We start from the raw sequence: 16,566 nt of genomic DNA on the forward strand, positions 1-16,566 counted from the left end.
TTCAGTATGGATATTATGCATGCTGAATATTGTTAGTAAGACACCTTTCACACTGGGGCGCTTTTAGGGCATTTTAGCGCTAAAAATAGCACCTGTAAAGTGCCTCAAAAGTACCTCTCAAGCCACACTGGGGTTGTGCGCTTGCAGGACAGGAAAAAAGTCCTGCAAGCAGCATTTTTGGGGTGGCGGGGGGAGCGGTGTATAGACCACCCCTGCCCTTTGAAATGAATGGGCAGCTCTACCATAGTGCCTGCACTATCAACCATTTCTGTGGCCGCAAGTGGGGGTTAAAAGTGCCCTGTTGGCGGTTGAAAAGTGCCAATATAACAGTGGTAAAGCGCCACTAAAACTAGCGGTACTTTGCCGCTAACAGACCCACCGCCCCAGTATGAAAGGGGTCTAAAATCTCACCGCTCTAGATCAGTTTTCTCAAGCAATGCTCATATTTATAGCACTATCTGTAAAAAGCTGGTAGTGTATAAGAGCTCTAAGACTCTTTTTAAACTGGTTTTATACGTGTACTTATTTTTAGAAATAACTGGACACAAAAGAGAAGTAAAACAGCTCAGTGTGACTAGTAAAGCTGCTTAAAACTTATAAATGTTAAGCTACATTAAAACTGACAGTTCTATATAATATAAGTTCTGTATAGTTAAGAAAAAGTAGAACATACTAGAAACACAAATTTACTTTAATACAAATTATATAATTTTATATATTTGACCATGATCAACTTGCAAGCCCATATTTTCAGCAAAAGCGTAAAGACTCCCTAGTGCCGCACATCCAGTGAATGTGCGGCACATCCAGTGAATGTGCGGCACATCCAGTGAATGTGCGGCACTAGGGAGTTTTCCTCCTCTACCTCCAGTGAACACAAGAGCTGGTAAGAGCTCCATCCCTCGCTGGCACTCCCTCTGCAGATGCAGAATCGTCTAGCTTACTCCCCATACTGACGTAGCCTTAGTGGCACCCTAATCTATTCACATATGGGTCACATATTTGTAGTAATTGCTCAATAGGTTAAACATTGGTTTAAACTGTAATTTAAATATATTATTATAAGTGTCATAATATTTCCTTACATGCAAAACAGCCCTAGTGGTGCAAAAAAGAATAAAAAATATAAAAAAAAATTAAATAGCTTAACCCATCTATATCTCAAAAAAGGCACCTTGAACAAAAAGCAAAATGACCAAAAAAATCTAAATAAATAGTTTGTCTTCACAGTTTTGAGTTTCTACCTCTTTTTACACAGCTCTGCAATGTCATATTATGAAAGAAATTATGTACACTAAATGAATGAGTTTAAATATGTGCCTAAACCATATTTATAAAAATAATGTATAATATAGTTTCATAACTATGAAATAGTTGAATATGAAATATGATGCCGCAAAAGATTTCAATAAAAAAAAAAAGAATAAGAGCCACAGACAATTTAAAAACCATATGTGATAGTTATTTATTATTACATAAACATTAACAGATTAAAATAATAACTAAGTTAAAATAAATTTCACAGAATGAATGCATATGATTAAATAGTTGATTTTTCAAAAATGTAGTTGAAATGCTTCTCTGCTTTTGCATTTTGGGAAAACAGCGCTCTTTTAGGAAATCATGCTTAAGTAAAAATATACTTTCAGTGGCCAGGAGAATAATCATAGCAGCTGCCACACCATAACAGTGACTCCTGTTTCCTGTTATGGTGTGGTGTTAAGGGCAGCCAATGAGACATCAGTGCATACAACTACCCAAAATAAATGGGTGGATGTGCCAATATTTTTCTACCCTAAACTGAAATGGTGATTCATAAGACTGAATAAAGTGATTTCAGTCCAGGACTAATTTTCCTTAGTTTATTGGATTAGACGTGTGCTGAACAAAAACATTTGTTTTGTTTCATTTTGATTCATTATTTACATAAATTACTTTACTTAAATGTGTTTAAACTGTTTAATTTGTTTTGAAAATGTATTTTGTTTATTGGTATTCAAATTGATTTGAATTTGCAAATTTGAATTCGGATGGATTTGAAAAGATTTTGCATCAATTTCGAATGGTTTTCAAATTTGAATAGTTTTTGAATTTGAATCGTTTTTGAATTCAAGTAGTTTTCCAAAGAGATTAAAATATACTAGAAAATAAAGGAATATAATAGAAAAACATATAATAGAATCGAAAAGAATATAACATAACATAAAAGAATATAATATAATAGAGTAAAATAGAATAAAATAGGATAGAAAATAAAAGAACAAATAAAAAAAAAAGAATAGAAAGTTTATAACCATCTTATGAAATTTGAATAGAATAGAAAAAAATTTAATTAAAAAATAGAATGAAATAGAAATAATATGACTATTTTATAAAATTCAAATATAATCAATTTGAATATGAATAGAATAGAAAATAATAGAGTAGAATAGAATAGAAAATAACACAATAGTATAGAAAAAAACAGAATAGAATAGAATGAATATAACCATCTTCCTATTCAAATCTATTCTTTTGTATTCTATTCAAATTCAAATTGATTCTATTTGAAGTTTGGGAAATGATTATAATCTTTCTATTTTATTCTATTTTTTTAAATTATATTATTTTTCGATTTGTCTATTCTATTATTTTCTATTATATTATTTTCTTGTGTATTCAAATTCAAATGTATTCTATTTGAAATTAGAATTTCAGAAGATGGTTATATCCTTTCTATGTTTCTATTATATTCTAGTCTAGTCTGTTCTTTTATTCTCTATTATTGTATTCCTCTTCTATTCCTTTTTTTTCTATTCTATTTGATTCTCTTTGGAAATTGAAAAACAATTTGAATTCAAATTTGAAAACTATTCACATTCAAAAATGATTTGAAAACATTCAAATTGGAATTTCTTCCTGTATTTTTTCCCCATATTTCATATTCGCTTAAATTCGGTACTATTGTAATTCGGAAATTCAGATACATCCGGATTTGTGAAAAAATGAAAATTCATCCAAATTTCAATTCGAAACGAACAAACCACACATGTATATATTGGATACAGCTTAAATATTAGGAAATATTGGAGGTATAGGGGGATTTTTATATCATATATCCAATAGTGCATCACATTCTGTGTTGCAGTGTTTATTCTTGTACCCCTTATTGTATGTCTCCAAATATCACCCAAACTGTCCTCTAAGCTCCTCTCCTCTCTAAGACTCCCTACCCTCAAGCTCCCTTGTCTCCTCCTCCCATGCTCATCTCCATGATTTCTCCAGAGCCTCTTCGATTCTCTGGAACTCTCTACCTCAACCTGTCCAGCTATCTCCTACTCTAGCTGCCTTCTGGCAATCCATGAAAACTCATCTCTTCAGGGAAGCCTATCACACCTCCAACTAATCTTCTACTATTTCCATCAGCTCATTCCCCATAGCTACAGACTTTTGTAGCACCTGCCCCCCCCCCCTATTAGATTGTAAGCTCTTCTTGTATTTTATTGTATTGTAACTGCATTGCTTCCCTTTTATATTGTAAAGTGCTGCATAAACTGTTGGTACTATATAAATTCTGTATAATAATAAAAATAATAATGATCTTAATTGCCTCCTTTTGACTTGATGTGCTCTGGTTAAGTCTATTCACCATTCAGACTATTGAAAAGTCTAATACCCATTGGCAAGATATGAACATTTACATTTTTACATGTTCTTAACAAGCCGTAAATACACTTTAAAACAAACCCTGCTGGACAGTGGGAGCAGAATAAACTGTGAGGCTAAAATAAATGTTGCTATAAATCTTGATGATATTTACTCCACAGTGCCTGCAGCTACAGAGGTCAGTAGAGGCTTGCTTTACAGCTCATTTATCACTTGTTAAAGAATATGAAAATGTTTATTAGTCTTGCTGCTGCTTAGATTTACCCTCATGGTACAGTTTATGTTTATATTAGGTCTTTAAGGGCCCATTTAAACTACTTAACAACCAATGTTTATTTATGAATGGCAAAGTAGTGGATGGTTATTTTGGCTGAGCAGAAATCAACCTAAGGCAGCCAATGCCCTTGTTAAGGGCTATGGACCAAATTATGATCCAATAGCTTAGTCCTGAGATGCAGTGTACAGGATTGATCCCTGAGGTTTGAATGCTATAATGACTGATCACTGCAATTACCAATGTAATAAATATATTTCTACATTGCAGAATCCACCCCTTCCTAGTACAATGGAAGAAAGGGAGGAAGGAGGAACACATGAATGAATACATCATTAATTCATTCAATATTTCCAGATCAGAGTATCAAAGGATCCCAAGACTTTGGGATAGTTTTTGACCCTTTTACTACACTTAGTCTTAAATATATCTCAGCTCTATCCTGTCTCACAATGAACTATATATCAATTACCTCTCTTATCCTACCAATCTGTACATTGACCCTTTCTTATCGATCCTAACAATGTATGTTATCTGTGAACTGACTCCTTCACCTCCTCTTCCCAATATATTAATTGTACTGTTAATACATCTAGCGTACTGCTACCAAGCTCAACATTTTAACCCCCCTCAATACAAACATGTTTCTCAATTTCCCCAAAAAAGTGTGGAAAAGTCTGATTACTTTGGGTTTGTTTTTTTTTGTACTGCCCTGGCACTTTTATTTGATATACATTAGATCCTGACCAGTACTAGTAGCTATAGCTAGTGTGCCATATCCCTTATTATGGAGAACAAATATGTAGTAAGAGGATGTAATTTTTTAGGCACCCAAGCACACAAAATCCATAAAATGCGGGCACCCAGGTTGAACAACTTCTGCACGCTATTTTTATTAGGTGTAGCAGGGGGTGATTTCTGGATCTGCCATCCTTGTTATTATCCACCATTTCAAGAATCTTGGAATGTTTCTGCATTCCTTTTTTTTTTCTATGTGTGTCGGCGCGCTACATGCTTGACACCTGTGTTGCTCTTCTGTGCGATCTCGGTAGATCTGTTTTGGTATTGTCAATATTCCCATTGCACTCTTTCCTGAATGGGGCTTAGGAATGTCGGGTGTTGAATCAACAACCAGCTGGAACTAGAGACATCACATAATGTATATATTTGTCCGGACACCACAGATTATTGAATAGCATCCAAAATCTTTATTGCAGAACAATCACATGCAATGTTTAGGAGACACACAAGACCCCTTCGTCAAGCATGTGTTGAGATCAATTTGAGTGATGCTAGGATGACACCAATGCCAGAAATAGGTGGAGGATGCTGTCATCTTCCACAAGCATACATTGAGTGACTCTCTGTCTCAGTTTGGGCAGATTGTGCTTTGTTCTCTGCCACAATTGAGGTGGAAGAATTTGCTGATTGGGGGATTTCTTTAGTGTAAGTAAAAGACATGTTGATTGGTACTTTCCAGGCACATAACAGTCAGTTTTTCCTTTATAAGACATGTTTTTTTGTTGCCTTGAATTGCTTCAGCATGCTGCCAGAGGATTCTGGTGCACAGTACTGTGGTTGGGAGATGTGATTGATAACCTCTGATACATTTTTTATTGTAAGTGAATTTTTGTCTAGTTTTTATCAAAAAATAAAGGGTAATTCATCAGAGCCGGTGTGCTCTTCTCTCTTGTTGTAAGTATCTGCTTGATACATTGGCTCCAAAAAGTTTATGTGCAGTATATTATATTGTATTGCTCATGGATATAATTTGTTTAAATGTGTTGAAAAAAATGTAACTGTACGAATGTTGAGTCCTAAAAAATCCCATCCTCTTACTATGTATTTGTTGCTTTTATTTGTAATGTTTTGTAATAGAAAGTAGGGGAACTTTTTTTTCAAATGATTTCACTTTCATAGTAAAAAAAAGAGTGGTTATTACATACCACTAAAAGGTGGACTATCTGTCAAAAAAAAAAGATATACAACGTACAATTCATTTGGGTACAGTGTTGCATGACTTATGCCGCGTACACACGATCAGACTATCCGGCGGACTTAGTCCAGTGGCTAACCCGCTGGACTTTGCAGCTGAGATCCGCCAGACTTTCCGAACGAGCGGACCTGCCCACACACACCCACACACGACCGCACTTTTCCGGCGGACTAGGTCAGGCGGACAATCTGCTGGACTATGGCGGGAGTCTGCTGGGCTTTTGAAATGAACGGACTTGCCCACACATGGAGTAAAGACCGTTCATTTTGAACGTGACTCCAGGTAGACGGAGCTAGCGAAGGAAGTGAATGTGAGCCCCATCACCTGGTATGGATTTAAAGGGGAACCTCTACGCTGAAAAAATGGCATGGGGTCCCCCCAAAGTCCATAGCAGACCCTTATCTGAGTATGCAGCCCAGCCAGTCAAGAAAGGGGGTGGGGAGGCGGCACAATTCACTTCCTTCGCTAGTTCCATCTACCTGGAGCCACGTTCAAAATGAACGGACTTTACTCCGTGTGTGGGCAAGTCCGTTCATTTCAAAAGTCCGGCAGACTAGCACACAGATGGGCGAATTTTGAGTCATGACTTCTTTCTAAGTCCATCGGAATTTTGGGAACAAAAAGTCCCCGGAGCGGGGATTTTCGGCGGCATTAGTAATTGCCAGTCAACCTGTCATAGTATTGAACACTGAAATGGCCTGGTAAAAATGGATATTACAGGCTAGTACCGAAGTTTTTAAACTCGTTGGTGATATATTGTCTATAAGCAACGCAAGTGTAGAAATGCAGTGCTATTTTGTGCCTCTGCTTATCTACTTCTTTGCTCGAGGGAAATGTTTCTTTCTGGCCAGTGAATGTATACACAAATATACACAAACACATATCATACATCTTTTAAATTTAATTAGTTTTCTCAAATTTTTTCTAAATGAAAGAAACCTATGTATATATTGAAATATGTCAACCAGACATTGCCAGCCTGGCATGAATATTTAAAATCTCTGTATAATAAATAAAGAGTAAATAAAGTAATTTACTTATACAATACACACATACACACACACAAACATGTTGTGTTGCATAGTTACCTAGCTTACATATTTTTACATGAATTGTATTTTTTTTTATAATGATGTTGTATATTTTCACCACTATTACAATGATCTGTTTACTAAAATTTGAAATGGGAAAATATCTGCATTTTGTCATAATGTGATAAATAGTTTGAGCAGTGTTAAGTTGTGTTTGTGAGCAATATTTCTATGGAGAAATACTTTTTCTAAAATTGACAATGCTTTTCTAGCCTAAAGTACAGTTTACGTTGGTTTTAACTTCTAATAAAATAAAACCATACTACACAAAAATGCAACATTGTTGAATAACAAGCCACATGAAAGATGAAGTTTGGAAAACAGTAACCAGTGACAACTGATAAGTATCTTTGGGGGCATCTATATATTTTGCACACTTTTGCTGATGGTATCGGATTTTAAAAACTATAAACATTAAATATTTTACATTTTATATTATAATGCATTACAGGTAATTAATTTTCACAGTCACAGGTAAACCTGTTTTCCATTGATGGTAGAAATTAAAAAGTAAAAAAAAAAAAAAAAACTTTGTATATATTTTTAAATATTTTCTGTAAAAATTTGAACATATTTTGGGTGTCAGCAACAATAATTTTTAAATATATTTGAATATATATATATATATTATCAATTTTCTTTTACTTGTCCCATTATAATAATGGTGGCACCTACAAGAATTGTTAAAGTTATTAAGTCTCATCATTTAATAAAATATCAAAATATTTTGTGTATAAGAGTGGTTGGACAAAGGCGTTTCTGCCCCCATAACAAATGGAATTTTCTGTTCATATTTCCCATAAAGCAAAGGAGAATTAAATTAAAATCTGATTAACTGTAACAGCCATCGGAAAAAGGTTCACTTGGCTAAGTGGAAAATATACTATTTTAAGTAAGTGACCCAGTGTTTCATAAAGCATACATCAACTATGCATCAAGATCCAAAACAATGTTATGGTATTGTTATTGTTTAGTTTATAAATAGGATGACCACCATTCTTATAATTAAAAAGGGGAAAAAAACTGATAACAATTCCCATTTTATTGATGAATTTAATTTACTGCCAAGAATTGTAGACGTTAACATTTTAGTTTACTAGATGATATAAAGACATGCTGAGCACATATGCTTTCTACATACCTTGATACTGTGCACTGAATCCTCTGTAACGATGGTTGCCATCAGTAACAAAATGAAGCCTTAACCAGTGCTTGTTGCTGACTACTGGAGGTGGTACGTTCATTCCAGATAACCTGAAAGGATGAAAAATTACATTTAAATAGATTATAATTGCATACATATAACCTATACAGCACCACAATAAAGGTAAACCACGGGTTATACTGTTGGCTATGGTGGATCATTGGTGGCGCTCTGTCCTAAACATATTACAGAAAACTAACCAGTGACAGCCAAGAAGACACAAAACAGTAAACAAATGACACTAGACTGATAAAGAAAGATGTAAGCATAAAACCTACAATAAAAAAATAATTGCAAAAAAGCATGGGCCCATGAAATTATTTCTTATAGTTGATGTTGCATTGTATTTTTTTTACAGTTTCTTTATATTCCAGAAATGAACAAGACTGTTCCTGCAACAATAAATAAGTTGCACAGATGACTGTTTATTTATTGTATTCCTATTTAAGTTTCTGAAGCCACAGTCTGAAACAGAAACACTTTGGGCTTCTAAACTACTCTGTCTTTGCCTTGAGAATATACAGTAACTACACATAGCACACAATAAAATCCAAGCAAAGACTAGACCCTGCTACATCCATACTTGATGTTAGTGCAAATATACCTAGCGCATATACAGTCATGTGAAAAAGTAAGTAAACGCCATAGAAATGTTAGCTTTTTCAACATATTTGACTAAGCAACTTTTGATCCTTATGCACACAGTTCCAATAGATAAACATGATATACTAAAGTCACATGATATAATATAGTCACAATGAGAATACGCTTTTTTAACCACTTCCTGTCTGTGCTATACCCAAATGACAGCTACAGTGAGGACCTTAATTGCAGAGAGGCCGTCAATAGACATCCTGCCAAGCATGCATTGTCAGTGTGCCACTGTGTTGTGCACGGCACACTCTGTGATCACTGAGTTTATGAGACTCGGCTGATCACAGACCGGAGTAAGTGGTCGATCCCGGTCCCTTACTACGTGTTCAGCTGTCAGTCAATGACAGCTGATCATGTGATGTAAACAGAAGATTGGTAATCGGTAAAGATCTATAATCATTGGCTTCTGCAGAGGGACATCGGTCCCTCACACAGAGAGCCATCTGTGCCTACCATTGCCACCTGCCAGTGCCACCTACCAGTGCCCATAGTGCCACCTACATTTGCCCACCAGTGACACCTATCAATGCCCACCAGTGCCTCACCATCAGTGCCACCAATCAGTGCTGCCTATCAGTGTCACTTACCAGTGCCTACCATTGCCCATCAGTGCCACCCATCAGTGCCCATCAGTGCCACCTATCAGCACCCCCTATCAGTGCTCTTCAGTGCAACATATCAGTGCCCTTCAGGGCTGCCCATCGATGCCAACCATCAGTGCAAGCCATCAGTGCCACTTCACAGTGCCACCTCTCAGTGCTCATCAGTGCCACATCACCAGTGCCCATCAGTTCTGCCTTATCAGTGCCCATCAGTGCAGCCTATCACTGCCCATCAATGCAGCCAAATCAGCACACATCAATGAAGGAGAAAAATTACCTGTTTTCAAAATTGTATAACACATTATGAAATTGTTTTTTTTGTTTTTGAATTTTTGGTCTTTTTTTGTTTTTTTAGCAAAAAATTCAAAACCCAACAGTGATTAAATACCACCAAAGGAAAGCTCTATTTGTGTGAAAAAATTATAACAATTTAATTTGGGTAAAGTGTTGCATGACTGCACAATTGTCATTCAAAGTGCTCAAAGCTGAAAATTGACCTGGGCAGGAAGGAGGTTTAAGTGCCCAGTAGACAAGTGGTTATTCATGCATTTAACAAAAATGTCAATAGTAATGGTGTACATTGGGAAAAGTAAGTGCACCCTTCAGCCTCAACTGGTATTGCCCCCTTTTGCAGAAAATGTTTAAAACTTTCTGCCAGAAGCCCTCACATTCTCATCAAACACACTTGAATATGATGAAGAATTCATAGCTGAATTAATGACTGAGGGATGCCAAGGCACTGAAGAAGCAAAACAACTCCAAACATAACATTTCCATTGCCATACTTCACAGTTGGTAGCAGGTTCTTGAAATGCTGTCTTTGATTTGTGCCATACAGTACATGTCCACTGCTACTGTGGCAAAACAGCTCTATCTTTTATTCATCAGTCCACATTATATTGTTCCACAAGGCCTGGCCTTGCCTATATGTTCAATATCAAACAGCAGTCTAATGCCGCATACACCCGGTCGGATTTTCCATTGGAAAATGTTCGATGGGAGACTTTTGTCGGAAATTCTGACCATGTGTAGGCTCTATCGGACATTTTCCATTGGAATTTCTGACACACAAAATTAAAGATCTGGATCTCAAATTTTCTGACAAGATCCATTGTCGGAAATTCCAATCGTTTGTACACAATTCCGGAGCACAAATTTCTATGCATGCTCTGAATCAAGCAGAAGAGCCACACTGGCTATTGAACTTCAATTTTCTCAGCTCACCATACGTCACCGCGTTCTTGACGTTTGGAATTTCCGACAACATTATGTGACAGTGTGTATGGAAGACAAGTTTGAGCCGACATCCTTCGGAAAAAATCCCATGGATTTTGTTGGCAGAATGTCTGATTGTGTGTACGCGGCATTACACAAATTTTTTTGGTCAGTGAAATTTTTTACTGAAACACCTCTTTTTCAGGTTATATGGGAATTATCTCTTCCTGTTTTAGATGCATGCTCTTTAACCTTAACTGCTGCAGAGGTTTCATGCAGTGTACAATGATGACACTTTTTTTTTATTTCACTATGAAGAAGAGTGCTATCTAGCAGAGGAGCACGCTTTTTGCAGGGAAGAATGCCAGATGGAAGAAAAGTGGATACGTTGTTTTTTTTTTAACTCTGATGGGCAATCTATTTTTTTATTATAGCAGAAAAGTAAATATCCACTAAAATTTTTGTATTATTATTTTTTCTTAAAATTCATGGATTACACACATTATGGACCCATAAATAACACTTCTCAAAGCGTATATTTTTCCTTTCAGCAGAGAGATCTCGAACATACAACATATAATCAATAAGTACATGCGCATCTTCACTGAGGTGACCTTTCCTGCTTTGAAGACCCTTTCATCACAAAAACAAGGCTACATCTAGTGAATATCAGACTGTCCAAATGTCAGCAATTAGGTTTTTCAGAAAGACCAACCCATCTCCTCAAAGTATCTATACAGCAAGCTGACATATCATAACACCTCATTGACAGGGTTGCAACAGCCCAAAGGGAATAATTGCGATTCTCAGTGACAGTACAATGACTGATACATGTTCTGATTATAATTTTACTTTTACAATGTCCAACTTCACTACTTACAACTATAAGTACATTGTTTGATTAAAAACAAAAATGAGACCACCGGTATCTGTTTTCTTTTTGTATTTTCTTTAAAGAAAAAAAAAACAATTCATTATTTACTGTGTAGCAAACAATATATACTGGAGGTGATGGGAGGGAGTCTTATCTTGTTACAATGTCAAAGCCCAGTTTTACCTTTGATTGCAGGCCAGACCCTGCCCTGTACCCTTTCATGATACAATTACATCTACCAATTTTACCTGCAGTCTTCAGGCCAGTCCAGTGTTAGAGTTTCTGTGAAATCTCCATCAACTGATGGTAATAATATTATAATTAGAAATATATTTCTGTTAGATGGAAATATATTTAACGTATTTGTGTCTTGTTGGTGTTAGGCCGCGTACACACGCGGGGACTGTTCGCCCAACTTTGTCCGTCAAACAGTTTCGGCAAACAGTCCGCTCAAACTTAGCATGGACGGACATGGCCACACACGACGGACGAACAGTTTGCTGAAACCGTGCGCGATGAAGTGAACGGCACGTACGACGGGACGAAAAATACGACGTCCTATACACTGCATTATAACTTTCGGCGTGTAAATCCTTTCTGAGCATGCGCGGAACTTAGTTTGACGAACAAGCCTACACACGAGCGGACTGTTCGCTGAAACAAGGTTTCAGCGGACAGTTTTTCGGAAATTCTGAAAAACCTTGTTCGTCAAACTGTCCGCTGAAACTGTCCGCTGAAAGCCCACACACGAGCGGACTGTCCGCCCAAACACTGTTCAGCGGACAAAGTTGGGCGAACAGTCCGCCCGTGTGTACGCGGCCTAACTGTAATTAGTTTCACTTCAAAGGATGACCTGGCCTTTTGTTTTCCCTTATCACATCTCACATGAGTTGTAAACAGCAGCCTTCTTTGAATCATCCAATCAGGCTGTGCCACTTATACGTTTTCTAGGTACAGTGACCAATTAGGAAGCATTATATTAGCCAAAGTACAGTGAGGAGGGAGGAAGATAATACTTTATCGCCAAGCTGTCGGCTCTTTTTGTGTTGGGACATACAGCAGTCACCACGACCATACCTGAAGTGGAGAGGTAAACTAATGTTATACTTCCATTGTACATTGTAGTGTAAATATGCTTTTTGTGAGTAATTTGTAAATAGCATATAAGCCAGGGGACTTATATTGTACATTGTTTTGTAAATACAGTCTAGAGTATAATTTGTATATATTGTGTAATGCTATCAATAAATGTGTACTGCGGATAGAACTACCTCTTTTCTGTAAGAACTCACATATCTGGCTGTGCATATCTAAATACACCTACAATGATTGAGGTGTAGGCTCATATACAAATAAACTAGGCAACACTGGTGGCCTATGTGTCTGGATTAAGAAGCACTCATGTACTGACATGTAAATGTGGGTTCAGTGCAGGAATACTGCAAACCCAAGCATGATGTGTGTCCATAACAGCCTGAGTTCAAAGGAAGTTGGTTGGGGTTGTGTCATTCAACAAAGAAAAGGACTGCTTCTAGATCATAGAGGCTTCTGAGGACTGTTATGATAAAAGGTGAGTATTGTAGGGAAAGCTTTTTTTTTTCCTCCAGCTGCTGGAGAGTGGATTTTTTTTTAAGTTGCAGTTGTTTTTTTTAATAGATACATCCAATCACTAACAACTTATATAGGCACTATCCCGTTTCAATCAGCATAATATCTGGTGATCCTGACATGAAAGTCCTTGATCAGGCATTTCATGTTATAAAATGACAACACTGTCCCTGTTACCTTGTTATACAAGTTTCCAGTGGATACTACAAGTGGTTGTTTTAACACACATTACAACATTACATAGACATGACCCTTTAATGTCACTATCAAGAACCCACCACGGGAAATTCCATGCAGCTACAATACTGAATGCAACAAAGAATAAAAAGAGGTGAAAACAAATATTTTATAAAAAATTGATATAAGGTTATGAAACTAAATGTTATTCAGTTAGGGTTTGAAAGTTGGTTTGGGGGAGGGGGGGGCAAGTTTGTTTGGAAAACCTAGCACTATCCCCTATATAAAACATATAAAAAAACATATATTAAGAAATCAAGTCCCCTTACCTCCTGAAAAGGAGAGTTTATAGGAAAGGATTTTAAAATGCCTAAAAATAATAAGCAAAAAGTACAATATATAACACAATATCCAAATTGTATTTCTACAAAGTTAAAATAGAGACTCACAAAAACATATTTTACCAGCACTATAGACCGTTTTGTGCATCAGTGCATAACATGATTGACACATTTCACTTAGAGGAGGTGCTTCCTCAGGATCCCCTTTGCAGTATTGATAGGTCTAATATTTAAAATGTAGCCATAACGTGTCAAAAATTCATCATGCAGGATGCACTGATGGTCAACAGAAGGGTATATATCCAGAAGTGTATCAGTAATCATTAACTAGAAAAAAGTCACCCAAACATACAAGACGTCACATAAACCTGATTTGTGAGTAATGTGATGGAATATATAGGGTTCCAGAAAGTGTTGATACAATTATCTAAGTGAAAGACAGTGAGTACGTGCTATGCAGTAAAGATTACTAATACTAATACTAATACGGCTGAACCAGTCTGCTAGGGACAGTGGTTCTGGGGAGCGTCATTTGTTTGGGATACACATTTTTGCTGCATTTACCATTGATTTAACACTGTACACTGTGCAGTTTTTTGGCTTAACCACTTGCCAACTGGCGCACGCTGATGTACGTCGGCAGAATGGCACGGACAGGCAAATGGGCGTACATCCCTTTAAATTTGCCGCCGTGACATTGCGTGCACGCTGCCAGCGGCGCGCGCACGCTCACCGGTCGGGACCTCCGTGGGGACTCACGGGGAGGAAGAACGGGGAGATGCTAATGTAAACAAGCATCTCCCCATTCTGCCTAGTGACAGTGTCACTGATCTCTGCTCCCTGGGATTGGAGCAGAGATCAGTGACATGTCATACACAGCCACACCCCCCCCACAGTTAGAAACACTCCCCAGGGCTCACTTAACCCCTACACTGCCACCTAGTGGTTAACCCCTTCACTGCCAGTTTCATTTACACAGGAATCAGTGCATTTGTACAGCACTGATTGCTGTATAAATGACAATGGTCCCAAAAATGTGTCAAACATTTCTGATGTGTCCGCCATAATGTCGCAGTCACAATAAAAATTGCTGTTTGATGCCATTACTAGTAAAAAAAAATATTAATAAAATGCCATAAAACGATCCCCTATTTTGTAAGCGCTATAACTTTTGCGCAAACCAATCAATAATCTTGTTTACCAAAATTATGTAGAAGAATATGTATTAGTCTAAACTGAGGAAAAAAAATGTTTTTTTATATATTTTTGGGGGATATTTATTATAGCAAAATGTAAAAAATTATGCATTTTTTAAAAGAAAATTCTCACTCTTTTTTTGTTTATAGCGCAAAACATAAAAACCGCAGGGGTGATCAAATACCACAAAAAGAAAGTTCTATTTGTGGGGAAAAAAAGGACGTCAATTTTGTTTGGGAGCCATGTCGCATGACCACGCAATTGTCAGTTAAATCGACACAGTGCCAAATCGCAAAAAGTGCTCTGGTCTTTGGCCTGCAAAATGGTCTGAAACTTTGAACTTTGGATTCTGCAGGTTTGAGCCCCATTGACTTCCACTATTCCCACATATGTGATTTAACAGGCACGTTTGCCAGCAATAGCGCTACTTTCCATTTGCATTAGCGCCCATTTTCTGAAAGTTAAAGTCTTAATGGCCTTAATTGGGTGCTATTTTGTGGGACTCCAGGATCATTTTTCAGCACTAGAGTAAATGACCACCACTGTCTCTGTCATGCAGGCTACCTATGTGAGATACAGAGCACCCCCTTCCTATGTCACAGATTTAGAGGAAAATATTCTGTAGTTCTAATGCTTCCTCCGTCCCAGGGAGACCTCTATAGATGCAGTACAGCAAGTGAGTGTTTTCACCTTAGAACAGGATGTGTATTACTGGAATGATCACCAAATGAAAATAAAATCAAAAAGTCTGGGAAAAAGATTTATGGACTAGTAAGCTGCAATAACGTACATGTTTTTCTTGAGTTTAGATACATGTTAATATATCTTGGATTTATTTTGAAGCTTGAACTGGAAAAAAATGTATATTATGTACAGTAAAAATATTGTGGAAAAGAACATTAACATAGAAAAGAAGGAACTTGCTTTCTACATTACAAAGTTTGGGCTCTACACAGAATACCAAAACACTCTCATGGGCACGATGTACTCAGAGTAGCAGAGCTTCAAATCAAGCAGCAAAAGTAATATTTGCAATAAAGTTCCATATCAAGTGTCAAATATGTCAGTGGCAATTCATCAGATACCATCACAGCTGATGCACTGCACTAGACTATGAGCTTTGAGAAAATCCCAGGAGAAGCAAATACATAACTATTCCTTGCAATAAGAATCTAAAGCTTGACTGCAAAAAATGTAAGATTTAAGCCTCCATTTATTAACATACATATTTCGTAATGTACTGTAAATAATCATTTTGTTAGCATATTCAAGCTATAAAATTGGGGTATATGAATGTCTAAAAACAGAGATTAGGGAAAGGCAGGAAAATTCAAACAATTTGCTGATCGGTTTTCCAAAGAATTTGAATATTTATATTTTAAAAACAGTCTTGCATTCTCACTGTTTTTCTCCCAGTAATGTAATTATTTAACCACTTCAGCTCTGGAAGGATTTACCCCCATCCTGACCAAGCCTTTTTTATGCGATACGGCACTTCTTCGCTTTAACTGACAATTGCGCGGTTGTGTGATGTTATACTCAAACAAAATTGACATCTTTTTTTTCCCCACAAATAGAGCTTTTTGGTGTTATTTGATCACCTCTGAAGTTTTTATTTTTTGATCTATAAGCAAAAAAATAGTGCCAATTTTGAAAAAAAACTATATTTTTTACTTTTTGCTATAATA

General features: G+C 36.7%; 1 protein-coding gene across 1 annotated transcript in view; it reads right to left on the reverse strand.

The window, feature by feature from the left end:
* Positions 1 to 16,566, reverse strand: part of CSMD3 (CUB and Sushi multiple domains 3) — a 1,166,690-nt gene that overhangs the window by 913,286 nt on the left and 236,838 nt on the right. Inside the window, exon 5 of the mRNA XM_077493847.1 lies at positions 8,148 to 8,260. Coding sequence (XP_077349973.1) covers positions 8,148 to 8,260 — 113 coding nt within the window. The remainder of the gene's footprint in view (positions 1 to 8,147; positions 8,261 to 16,566) is intronic.

This window comes from Lithobates pipiens, unplaced genomic scaffold (genome assembly GCF_037356315.1).
Source record: "Lithobates pipiens isolate NorthernLeopardFrog02 unplaced genomic scaffold, aLitPip1_a1.2 Scaffold_19, whole genome shotgun sequence".
NCBI lineage: Eukaryota > Metazoa > Chordata > Amphibia > Anura > Ranidae > Lithobates > Lithobates pipiens.